General features: G+C 39.9%; 1 protein-coding gene across 1 annotated transcript; it reads right to left on the bottom strand.

Annotated features, from left to right (window-relative positions):
• Window positions 1–1,376: 1,376 nt before the first annotated feature.
• On the bottom strand, window positions 1,377–11,509 carry NIPSNAP3A (nipsnap homolog 3A). The gene is made up of 6 exons (XM_037035933.1): window positions 11,325–11,509; window positions 8,396–8,606; window positions 6,312–6,470; window positions 4,513–4,662; window positions 2,693–2,779; window positions 1,377–2,598 (listed from the first exon to the last, which is right to left on the bottom strand). Exons 1-6 carry the CDS (start codon window positions 11,382–11,384, stop codon window positions 2,522–2,524), a joined length of 744 nt encoding a protein of 247 aa, XP_036891828.1. The 5' UTR covers window positions 11,385–11,509; the 3' UTR covers window positions 1,377–2,521.
• Between the last annotated feature and the right edge of the window lie 1,509 nt (window positions 11,510–13,018).

Genomic DNA, 13,018 nt, shown 5'->3' with positions numbered 1-13,018 from the left:
TAAGCTCAGACCTGAATAAAATGAGCAGAAGGGGCCTGCATTTGAAGGGGGGCAGGAAGAACATTCCTGGAAGAAAGAGCACCTGGTGCAAAAACCCCAAGGGAGGAAATGCTTGGCAAGTTGGGGAGCAGGGGAGAGAACCAGTGTCTCCGAGTGGGAGGGATGGACTCAGAGGCAGAGCCGTGGTACGTTACCTGGATTGTGTTATGCAGTGAGGAGCCACTGGGGAGTTTTAAACAAGGCGGTCGTTTGACCTAACCTGTTTTCTTTTTTTTGCTTTTGTATTTTTATTATTTAACTTTTGTCCAAGTACAGTTTTCTTTCTTGTATTCCCAGCCCTGCACCCCCCCAGTGCTCCCCACCCCCCTCCCATCTCCGCCCCCCGTCTTAGTTATTGTCCATGTGTCCTTCATATTTATTCATGTGAGTCCATCCCCTTTTACTCTGGGCTTCCCTCCCCTCTCCCCTCTGGACCCTGTCAGCACGTTCTGTATTTCAGTGTCTTTGGTTACATTTTGCTTGCTTGTTTTGTTGTTTACATTCCTGTTAAAGGTGATATCATATGGTATTTGTCTTTCACTGCCTGGCTTATCTGTTTTCAAGAGAAGCTGGCTGTATGGGGAGAAAAGACAGTAGGAAGGCTAAGAGGTGGTGGTAGAGGGTGGTCACAACAGCCAGGGAAGAACAGGAATATTCAGGGTCTGACAGGCTGCATGGATGGGACGAAGGAGAGCGAGCTGTCAAGACTTCTTAGTCTGTGACCCCCCAAAACTAGGTAGGTGGTTGTGTTAAAAAGGCAGTTGTATTTCTGACTGGAGCTCAGAGGATGTGATAGGAAAGAAGATAAAAATGTGTGAATTGTGAGCACATTATGTGGTATGTAAGCCTGGGGACTGAATGAGCTTACACTGAGCTCTGAGACCCTACCGTGTTTAGAAGAGAAGCCAGCAGAGGAAACAGAGGGACAGGTCGGTGAGGAGGAAGAAAATGGAACAATGTGACACCAGAGATGGATGCTCAGAACCAAGTGCTTCAGGAAGGCAGGAGTGGCCATTTGTGTCCAACACTGCTGAGATGATGAGCCGGCTAAAGGTGGTGAGAGGCCGCTGAACTTGGAAAGACAGGTCCTTAGTGACCCTCAGGAGTGTCATTTCAGAGACTGGCAAGGGTGTAGGCCTGAGGGGCTCAGGGAAGAATAAGAAGGAAGGATGGGAAGATGGGAAGGGAAGAACATACTCAACACTACAGCATCTTGCATTGAAGGGAAGCAGAAAACATGACAACAGCTGGATTTTAAAACGTTTATTTGGATTCTTGTCTGTTATAATAATATAGCCTGCAACTGAGCAATTGCTCACCTTTCTGATGGTTTTTCATTTAGTCCTTTAGCCATTTCTCCTAGGAGAAACCTTACACACTGAATGTTGTTCAGATTTCCCTTAGCGAATTCATAATTTACTATTTTATTTATTTCTAATATGTCTTAGAAATGTGAAGTAGTACCACCGTAAACACAAGAGTGCTTGGAAGCACCACACCTAAGTCTGGAAAGCAGAGAGGTCCTCACAAACGGAAGCTGAGAGTGTGTCCAGGGAAGCCCCGGCGGCCTGTGGCGCATTAAAGACACTCTCCTTCTGGTGTGGCTCTCATGCCGGTCTGTCGGCGTAACTTAATGTTCTCAATTATGTTCGTAAGTTATTACTGTGTCGTTATGCGACAGCAACACAGTGAAAGCTCTCAGGAAGATAATGCCATTATACAATGCAAATTGAAAAACCCAGAATGACTACACAGGCATATATTAGGGCAGCATTCCCAGAACCATAAAGTCTCTTCAAAACCAAATTGATGTTTCAAGTGTCTTTGTTAGTAATCCAAAATGAACAAAAATTAATAAAATTAAGTGAACACATTTCAGCATATGAAACAAGACTTGTGAAGGTTTTTCTAAACACTGAGACCTAACTGACCAATAATCAATGTGAAAATCACAATTGATATAGATGACACAGGTGTTACTGTACTTTGCCAAGGTAAAGAAATACATTTTCCCCAATATTCTTATATTAAAAAATAAACTTTACTGGGCAAAAAGTTATTTTAAATCTCAGGGGAAAAAAGGCATGTTGAAAATATAGATATTGCATGTACATAATTTCAAAATACTGCCAGGCACAAAAATGTAAAGACATCATTTAAATACAAGAAAATGCTATGAAGCCAAGGGTCGTCAAAAGAGAGAATAGGAGATAACCTGAAAGAAATGAAAACTCAAGATCACGAATAGTGGCAACTATGTCTAATGTAAAATAGCTACTGAAATGCCATGGGGGAAACGAACAGAACTGGTTTCTGAGGTGGTAATGACAAAAGAACAGAGATGGTTTTAGAAATGCAGAGACACAGCTAATTAACTTACCACCTTCTTCAAATAAAAGAGATTCGCTTGGGAGAACGGAAGTACCATTAGCAGACACATCTTAAAACATTTATTGAAAATGCTTTGTACTTTGGTGGAAAACTATTTCAATGGTGAAAACGAGGCAGGGATCAGAAGCATATTCTGCTGAGACACTAGGTAATTGACACTTTCCCGAACTGGAAAACAAAACATGGTAGAAGAAGGCTTATCAAGTTACTGACTAAACCAAATCTGTCCCATGAGCAGCTCGTGCCCACTGACACAGCTTACCAGCTGCCACAACCCTGGGGTCCTCATGAGACTGGTGTCTCCCAGCTGCACGGCTGTCTGCGTTCTCGTTCCACCAAAGAGCATGAACTGCAGAAAGAAACCCCAAACAGATTCTAAAGTCCACAGCATTACTAAGAATAAATACAAATTAATCAGATATGTTCAGTCTTACTCTTTAAATCAAAATAGTATCGAAAAAATAAAACCAAGTGTGTCAGTGGTAAGATTTGAGATGGGTAAGAGATGGGAGAAATATTTATGAACTGATTAATAAACTGGTTTTATAGATGAAACAGAAGGCTTGGCAGGAGAGGTAAAGTAATACAACAAAAGGCATGAATAATCAAGACTAGGCCCAGCTGTCATTGCTTCCTACTACATTTTATTTTTGAAAAAGCAAGGTCATAAAAAAATTGTGTATTGCTGAAAACTTAGATACAAAGAATAAAAAGCATAATTTTAACTGCCCAGGGAAAGCTTCTATTAATATTTAGTGTATTTTCTTTAAAAGATAAGCAAAATAGAATTAGATCTTATGGATAGAATGATGTATATGATGGACATGTATGTCTATCTGTGTGTTACAGGTATATTTTATATATATACTCTGATTCCTTTGCCTTTATTCCCTAGATCAGCAAAACAAAGGTGAATTTCCTGAACCCCTGGGGTGTACAGGTGAGACAGACGCGGTTCCCCCTAAATGTAACAAATTACTAAATTTCGGAGCTGAGTGCTGCCTAGAAGTCAACTACCATCCCCATCAACCTCTGCCTCCCTTAAGCTCCTATGTCTCAACTGTTTCCACTGAAATCCTGATACTCAGCTGTAGCTTCAACAATAAAGAAAAAGAACTCTCCCCTCCTTTTAGGATCGTAACCCACTTGGGCTCTTACAATTACTGCTTTCGATTTTTCACAAATCACCTTTATAGTAATCTATTTTATAATTTTTCTGAGAATTAAAATCTAGTCCACAATTTTATGATGTGAGATACTAGATGCCATTTTTGATAACATACGAATTTGAGTGAGGGGTTGTTAGAGGTATACCCAGCACTGGGAGGAGTAATCAATGAACTTTTGTTGTTCTGCTTTTAAACAGTTAAACCTGTGTGTATTTATAGCAATGTGTACTTACACTATAGTAAGCCTGTATAGTATTTGTAGATCCAAGAACTAAGACTCATGTAACATCTACCAGTATGAAATCTGCACTGAATACTTAAGCCGATGACTCATACTAGACTTCCAAATAGAAAACACTTTACTTATTCTGCCTCCAAGTTCTACACACCAATACCCAACCAGCCCAGAGTGAGCTGTCCAAAGGTGTGTGTTTTTCCCTGTATCATTTCTCATTTGCTTTTTGGCTTAGGAATATAGTTCTTGTCCCTATTGTTAAGTAAATTCATCTGTATTTTATTTTTGTAATTCTATTCCTTTTTTCTACCCCAAGTGGTTGACAAGACTGTAGGCCTACCCCAAGTAATATTCTTTTAAAAAATCAAAAGAAGTATACTGAGAGGAATATGGTATAAAAAAATAGACATCTTCTTGAGGCTCCTTGCAGACTTTAATTTTATCATTTTGCTGTATCATGGGAAACAACATTCAGCTTTGAAACAGGCTTCATAAAATGTTAGCATTCTAAATAGTAAGAGTAAAACAGGGTTTTTCAACCCTTAAAATTACAAAAAACCTGAAAATTTGGTAATAAAAGTCAAAATATATGCCTTAATGAAAAGAGACAAATAGACCTAAGGAACTTAGAAGCTCACCAATCTTTTGCAGTTTCATAGAAGAAATGGGCAACTGTACCTCTGTTGAGTAATCCATATTCTGTGTGGAAGACTCCAACTAGTTTTGAGTAGCCTAGATTGGCATGGGCAGTAACTGCCCTTTTAAAGGCATCACCCCACAGTGCTGGCCCACCCGGTTTCATCTGAAAGGTAACCAGTTCGTAGACTCCTAGAGTAGGGAGAAAAATCATTCTTTTACAAAAGATATTCAAGAAATTTCTAATCAGGTTAGTCTGGTTCCAGTGGAAAGCTAACAGACATATACAAATTTGGAGGATCATACATGTATCCATGTTTATGTGGACATACTTACAAATTTGTGTTATTTTTCCTTGCTTTTATGTTTAGAAAGTCCTTATCCATGTTAAGTGTCAGTTGTTAAGTTTATTACACAAAACAGAAAGGAAGCTATGCCAAGCTATTATCTGAAATATTTTTAATCTATAAAAAATTTGTCAATAACACAAATACTGAGAATTTTTAATAGGATTAGAATTTGAGTTGCCCAAGTCTACACTTTGAGATAAGAAATGGGTAAAAAAAAAATCTTTTCTTCTTTTAAAAGATTTTATTTCTTTTATTTTTAGACAGAGAGGAAAGGAGGGAGAAAAAGAGGGAGAGAAGTATCAATGTGAGGTTGCCTCTCACATGCCCCCTACTGGGGACCTGGCCCACAACCCAGGCACGTGTCCTGACTAGGAATAGAACCCGTGACCCTTTGGTTCACAGGCCAGTACTCAATCCACTAACTGACACCAGCCAGCGCAGAAAAGAATTTTCTGATCTATATTTCCTTCTTCTTTGCAGTTCTAAGAGAAAATACTTTTTTTATTTGTATAATTTCCCTTCACGGGATTCCATTTCTAAGAGGAACAGCAAGCAAACAATGGACCCAAAGTGATATCTGAGATTTTGAGGGAAGAAAACCCTAAAAACTGAAGGAGATAGGTTTAGTATTCCTAAATATCCAGATGAACACTTGAAAAGCATTTTACCTCCAGTAAGAAGGGTTGAGCAGGTAAGAGAGAAAAAAACTAAGGGACAAACAGATTTGAGAAGTAAAAGAAAAAAAGTGTAAAATTAGTAAAGAATTAGGGACAACAAACAGGAAGAGAACCAAGCCGCGACACTGTTCTAGAAGCCCCTCAGTTCACTAGACAGTGCTGGAAGCTGAGGGGAGGTCCGGGTGGACAAGGGTCCAAATAAGACTAAGGTGACACTACAAAATTTGTGTTACAGCAGAAAGACAATAATGTTGAAATTAGTTTATGCTTCTTAAAAATCTGAGCTTTTTAAAAGTCAGCAAGAAAGTGAAATCAGCAAGAAGACAGACCTTTAGCAATTATTTTCAAACTGAGAAATAAGAGAGAAAACAGAAAAGTTAAAATAGAACTTATTAATGGTTTAAATTAATTCACTGCCCCCAGCCTAAGCCAAGATATACTTAATGTTTTAAGATTAGCTGTAATTATACCAAACTACGACAAAATTTCACACATTATCCTTTACCTACCTGTATATATCTTCTCTGCTGTAAATCCCCAGCTTCTCAACCTCTACTCCTCAACCCATGTCAATTTTTCATAGTCACACTTCAACTTGAAGAGCTTTTCAAGAATTGGAAAAACACTAATGCATATTGTCTGAACGAGAAGCAAAAAGCTCAAATTCACTTCCTGTCTATAATTACAACATATTCCACTCTAAGACAAAGGATTGCTGTATTTTTTTTTTCAGTGAAACTTTAGTTTTTATAGTTTAAAATCTTTTAGTAATTTCTTTATCAAAATTCGAAGTGGCCAGGAGGGAAGGACTTACCTTCTTTCGGGGGCTTTTCTAATTTGCACCACGGCACCAGATAAGTGACCTCACTCTCTTGTTTATCAATAAGAGCCAAATTTGGAATGAGAAATTGTTCTTGCCATTCCTTATCTTTGGCTAAGGCTTTCCGAACTTCGGTTCGATGAGCATAATTATCTATGGGAAGAAAAGAGTAAGAAAAGTAAAAGTTTTGTTTTAAAATCAGTGCCAGGAGTTTCCAACCTGTGGCCTATGGGCAGTGTGAGGCCCAATGCAAAATCGTAAATTTACTTACAATCTTTTTGCTCATCAGTTTTCATTAGTGTTTGCGTATTTAATGTGTGGCCCAAGACAAATCTTCTTCCAGTGTGGCCCAGAGGTGCTAAAAGGTGGGATACCCGATAGACCTTTTTTGGATTTCATTTAATTCAGCAAATGTTCATGGAGGCCATGTAGGAACACTGAGTTATTGCCCTGGAGATACCACCCCTCCCCCCAAAACAGATGTGTCCCCACATTTCTCATGGCCTAAAAAGGGTGTAGAAATGTAAACAGCTAATGATGATGCCATGAGTGGACATTATAGTCTCTACCATTTAGTAGGTAATTGTGTGACTTGGGTAAGTTATCGAACCTGTGTCTGTTTCTCACTGTGAAATGGGGAGAATGATACAGCATCGACACCTCCAGGGTTGTCTGGAGGACAAAATGAATTAGTATACAAAAGGAGCTGAGAACAGTGTTTTGGCAGCTAGTTAGTACTCAGTATATGTGAACTGTTCTTGTTACTTTAATTGAAACATTTATCCTGCAGTTTGGGAAGACTTATTTTCCTTTGGTGGTTGCGATGGTGGTGGTGGTCAGGTCGAGGCAGAGTATGAGTTAAATTTCACATCAGTGAAATTAAGATGCATGGTTATAGCCTCATCTTCCTTGAACAGCTTCCAAAGAAACAGTGCTGATTCTTGTACTTATTGTCATCCATTCTTTTATACTCAGTACTATTTCTCTTGTTTGTTACCCAACAAGTATATGTATATATATTTACTAATATGTGGGCCTAGTACTATGTTTACATTAGGGCCCCATAAAACTGATTGTAAAAGTTTTCCATCATTTATGCTGTAGATGAGGAATAACATTCACCTCAAAGCTTAACTCAGTAAAACCAGGACCTTACTAATAATTTTTAAATGGGACACAGTTGCACATGAAAGCATAGACTGTGTTCTAATTGGGTGTATTCTGTTACAACAGGGAAAACTCCTAAACTGTGGCCATGATAAGTAGAGAATAAGTACCTTTCATATTACAGTAAATAAGTACTTTATATGACCAATCACTAAATGAAATTATTAAAAGTGCTTTGGATATCATCAAGTCCTGATGTGGACCTCACAAAGCTTTGACACTAGAGTAACGTTCTGAGGGTTCCTGTAACTCAATCTCCTTCCTGTACTATGCCAGGGGTAGGTCTGCTTCAATAGGGGGAGAATGCTGATTCCTTTGCCTCACTTCCCTAGAATAGGATAACAATGGCGAATTTCTTAAAACCCTGGGGTGCACAAGTGAGACAAAAGTCGTTACCTAGACATAACAAATTATTAAATCTCAGAGCCCAGTGCTGCCTAGAAGTTAACCATCATCCCCGTCAACCTCTACCGCCCTCAAGACCCTATGTCTCATTTCCACTGAAATCCTGATACTCAGCTGTAGCTTCAACAATAAAGAAAAAGAACTCTCCCCTTCTTTTAGGATCGTAACCCACTTGGGCTCTTACGATTAGTGCTTTAGATTTTTCACAAATCATCTTTATAGTAATCTATTTTATAACGTTTTCTGAGAATTAAAATCTAGTTCACGATTTTATGATGTGAAATACTAGACACCATTTACGATTAGAAAGACTTGAGCGACGGGTGGTTAGAGGTATACCTAGCACTGGGAGGAGCCATCTATGAATTTTTGTTGTTGCTGTTGTTGTTCTGCTTTTTAACAGTTTAACCTGTATGTACTTATAGTCATACAGATCCAAGAACTAAGTCACATGTAACATCTACCAGGATGAAATCGCACTGAATACTTAAGCTGATGACTCATACCATACTTCCAAATATGAAACACTTTATTCATTCTGCCTCCAAATTCAACACTCCAGTATCCGACCAGTTCAGAGTGAGCTGTCCGAAGATGTACATTTTTCTTAAAATTTTCCAGAAACTCATTCATCTTGGATGGCTTAAGATAATAGGTACGAAATTCATAGAATGTTCCATCAGATTGTCTAGGTCCTGTAGCAAAAGATGAGCACACCTGAAGAGAGATAAGGCAAGTTCAAGTGTTTGGGAAAGGTAGGATTTGCAATATTGTGTTACACCAAACCTAAATTTGGAAATAAAGGACATTCATTGGACTCATAGTCCATGTTTATACCTCTGCTGTCATTTCCCTTTGGACCTTTGTGTATAGATAGGTCAATAAAGGTAACTAGTCTTGAGTACACTGAACAGCTACTGTTTCTGGGCAGAGGGCCACCAGTAGCCATCTTTTCACAAGAAGTTAATCATAAGCAGACCATGGAGTCTGAATCAGCATCCTTTACCCCAAATCTACAATTAGGGCTCTAGTAAGTTTACAGATGTTTTACCTTAGTTAGCCAACAGTCTATGTTTAGTAGATGCTATATGTGTTACAGTTATGTATTTAAGTGAACTTTATAAAATATGCAGGTGTTCTGGGAGGCATGATGAAAATGTGTTTACTAGCAGAAAACTCTTTATGAATGCTGTAAAGAAAAAAAACCAACAGGTAGGAATTGTCTGAATGATTATTGGGTTTAATTACAGATGAATCTGAAGAAGGGCATTTAACACATCTGATTTTACCCCTTGATGGAAATATACCTTAAAAACCATTAGTTCTTTCTGTATTAGTTGCATGTTCACTATATAAATTTAGTTACTCTAAGTCTGAGCGAACTGAATTTTAGGTAGGAAATGTCCTGCCAGAAATTATCCTCTGTGTATTTATGTGTGTGTGTGTGTGCATATACAGGTGTGTGCATACACAGACACATGGCATTCACATTTACAAACCCACCTTACTGTAGATTTGGCTATCACCTGCCAATTTCCTGAAGCTGATTAATCAGAATTACCTATTAAAAACTTTGGTATAAAGTTACACACAAATTATATTGAGTACTTAGTATGTCAAATGAAATCAGTAGACTCCTTTCTCTGACATACTTTTTGTTAAAACACACACAAGCATCTATGTATTTTTATTTGTGTAAAATGTTACAGTTCTAAATACCTGAATATCAGTCCATGTCTACGAAAACTATGCTCCTGTTGCCCAGGAGTCTAAACTTCTCTGGAAAGTAGATATTCCCACCCAAAACAATGGCAACTACTCCTGCTTTTGGAGGAGTAGTGTCATCAAGCTTTCTGTGTCATTTTTAGCTAAATTCTAATAAGACAATGTTATACAAATAAACAACTGCCTAGTATTACAGTTTAAAAAGTTATAAATAAAATATATCAGGAAATGGGACAGCCGGGGTATTTGTAACAACTACTTGTTAGGTTTAGATTCTCAAGGCATTTGTACTTGGAAACAAATATGTGGCCAAAGGCATGAAAGCCAGGGTCCTGATGACTTCAGTTAGATAGTTTTAAATCCTACTCTAAAAATAGTCTTCCTCTCTGTCTATTCCACTCAGAGATCTGGCCTTTCTACCAGATAATTGGCAACCCCCAAGAGAGAAGTCAGTAATCAAGACCTGACTGATTGTCACAGATAACATCTTGACCTAAGTTTTGATTCATTTCCTTAACTCTAGGGTGGTACCACCCCGTGACTACTCTCCCAGGAGATCCGGAAGCTAACCTTTAGACCTGAAGAAAGGATTCATTAGCTTTACCTCACCTCCGCCCAACAAGCTCCCAGCACCACCCTGAATCCTTAAACCATAATGTCTTGTGATTTTGCTCTACATGCCATCAAAGAGTTTGAGCTTTTGAGCATTATTAGCCTCCTACTCTCCTGGGTGGCACCATTCATAATAAAATAGATTATTTCTTCACTGCAATTTTTGGCTCTGCTAGCAGTGGGTAGAAAAACTCTTTCTGTTCTGTAACGGGTGCATATTTTCACCATTTGCAGAAGGAACATTAACAGCGGAAACCCAGTGAAAGGCTAAACAGCAGAGAGATAAGTGTATCTCTGCATACTTATCTCTCTGGAGAGATAGGTGATTATCTCTCAGGGAGGAGGTGATTTTGTGGCATGTAGGGAAGGATTCAGGCTCCCTTATTTTCCAAATTCTGGCTCATCTTCCACAGCAATAACTTCCAATTCACTTATAAAAGAAATGTCTATTGGATAGACATTTAATAAAGTTAAGAATAAAGTTGTAAGAAATAATTCTTGGCCCTGTCCCAGGGGATTGATAATCGGCAGGATAAAGACTGTACTGCTAATCTTGGATGAGTGGGCCATTCCCAGCTCCTCTTTAGCCCTCACCAGAAAGTCAGTCCCTAGGTGTAACCCTTCCGAGCCTGGCCGCAGAGTAAGGAGAAAAGCCTAGACATTAAGAGAAAAAGTATCTCTGGTTAGATTTACAGACTAGACCAATTTCCAGGTTAAGGCTGAATCACAAATAATTTTGTACATTACTCATCTAAGGTTAAGTGAGTTTATCATCGTACAAGTTGTGGCAAAAGTAGATTTACAGTTGTGAGTATACAAAACAGAGTATTATTACTTACTAATTACTGTATTATTCCCCATATGAACAACTGTAAACCCACCCCTGCCCCACGCTGCAGTTGCTACGAGGTTCCTGACTCCTAGCTTGGACGAGGAGGGCAGCACGTAGCAGGATGCTAGTCTGAGCCTGGGAGTTGGACGGACGCAGGCGCGGGGATCTCGGGTCTGGGCGCCGGTGCGGTCCGGAGCCTTTTTGAACACTCCCCTCCCTCCTCCAGGGAACCGTGTGGGCGCCTCCCCTCAACCCCGGGCTGGTACCTGAGGCGTCAACGTCCGCGCTGCCAGAGCCCTAGTCAGGACACTTCGGAGAACAAGCATGGCGCTCGGCTTGGCGCGCTGAAAAAGGCAAATTTATTCTTTACTCGATTCCTCTTCCTGCAGCTTCGCGACTCGGGGAAGCGCCTAGCAGGACCTGTGGCCAAACGCAGGCTCGGGGCGGGGCTCCGCAGGGGTCGCTCCGCCTCCCGCCGCCGGAGGCGGGGCCGGGCGGTCCTGTCCGCTAGGCGTCGCGCGGGCCCAGCTCCACGACCCGAGTCGCGTTCGCTGTCGCCACGCACCGTTGGGGGCGCCACGTTGTTTCCTCACACGTTCTAACCCCAGACGTGAGAGGTAACGTTGGAATTAGCCAAATGCTGGATGAAGTCGTTCTGTACTTCCCTTCGGGCCCGTGTCAGCACCGAAGCCCAGTTGCGAACAGTTCCTAATTGTTAGGGGGCTGGAATTCGGCTCGGCCGTCCAGTGACTAGGAAGTACGGGCGCGGGCGAGTGTAATGCTTTACAATTAAAATCGTAGGGGTTATTGCCTGGTTAAGATTTATTCGGTGTGATGGACAGGAAGTCGACCGGGGAGCCTTCATCTTTTCATGAAGTGCACCCTCTGTCGCCCCCTCCACCACGACCTTGTAAGGCTCCTAACAATGATTGAGATTGTATTTCTCAGGAGCTCAGAGGAAGGGGAGGCACCGACCTAGATAGGAAAAAGTCAAATTGAAACATACGTACTTGGAAATAGAATGTTTTTTTTTAGCGTTGAGAGGAGAACGGGAGACCTATGGGGTTGCCTTTCGATCCGTGATCTTTGGTCCCCAGAGTAACTACTTTGAACATTTCATTTGTTTCTTTTAAGACTTGTTTCCCCGCCCCCCCCCCAATTGTAGGCATTTTCTGGTATTTCTTGATATTTTTCGTTATAGATAGATCTATTGCTTGGAAAATTAGGATTTAGGTTTCTTACCTGCCACTCCCTCCAAATACACTTCTCATCCCACATCTGATAATGCTCACATTAAGAACAGTTAATCATCACATTAATTTACATTAATTAATATTCACATTTTCTTACTCATTATATTATTTCACACAATACATAATTAAACACAAAGTTACATACAATAGTTACCTTGTGTAACAGCTTACATTGAAATAATACTGTGTACACTGGTGATTTATTACGTGGGTGTCACCTGAGGCTCTAGTGGTCCTGCCCTGTGCAGGTTTTGACTTCATCTGTTCAGAGGAATGGAGGCTTTCTAAAATTATGGGCTGGCCAGAAAGTTTGTTTGTTTTTTTCTGTAAGGTGGCTATGGCACTTAGTTGTTTTTACCTTCATTTGAAACAATTTTGTTAGATTGTATTGTGACAGCTGACATATCAGCGTACATTTAAAAAAAGTATCAAAATTGGTGAATTTTTGTATAGCCATTTTAATACTGAAGATGGAAGAAAATAAACAACATTTTGGCATATTATGCTTTCTTATTTCAAAAAAAAGGTAAAAATACAATTGAAACACAAAAAAGATTTGTGCAGTGTGTGAAGGTGCTGTAACCGACTGAAGGTATCAAAAGTGGTTTGAGAAGTTTTCTGCTGGAGATTTCTCTCTGGACAATGCTCCGAGGTTGGCTGGACCAGCTGAAGTTCATAGCGATCAAATCAAGACAGAAATTAAATAC

This window comes from Sturnira hondurensis, unplaced genomic scaffold (assembly GCF_014824575.4).
Source record: "Sturnira hondurensis isolate 20B ecotype Veracruz unplaced genomic scaffold, ASM1482457v3 Scaffold0022566, whole genome shotgun sequence".
Taxonomy (NCBI): Eukaryota; Metazoa; Chordata; class Mammalia; order Chiroptera; family Phyllostomidae; genus Sturnira; species Sturnira hondurensis.
The sequence above is the reverse complement of the archived record's forward strand: the minus strand, read 5'-3'. Positions and strand labels throughout refer to the sequence as shown.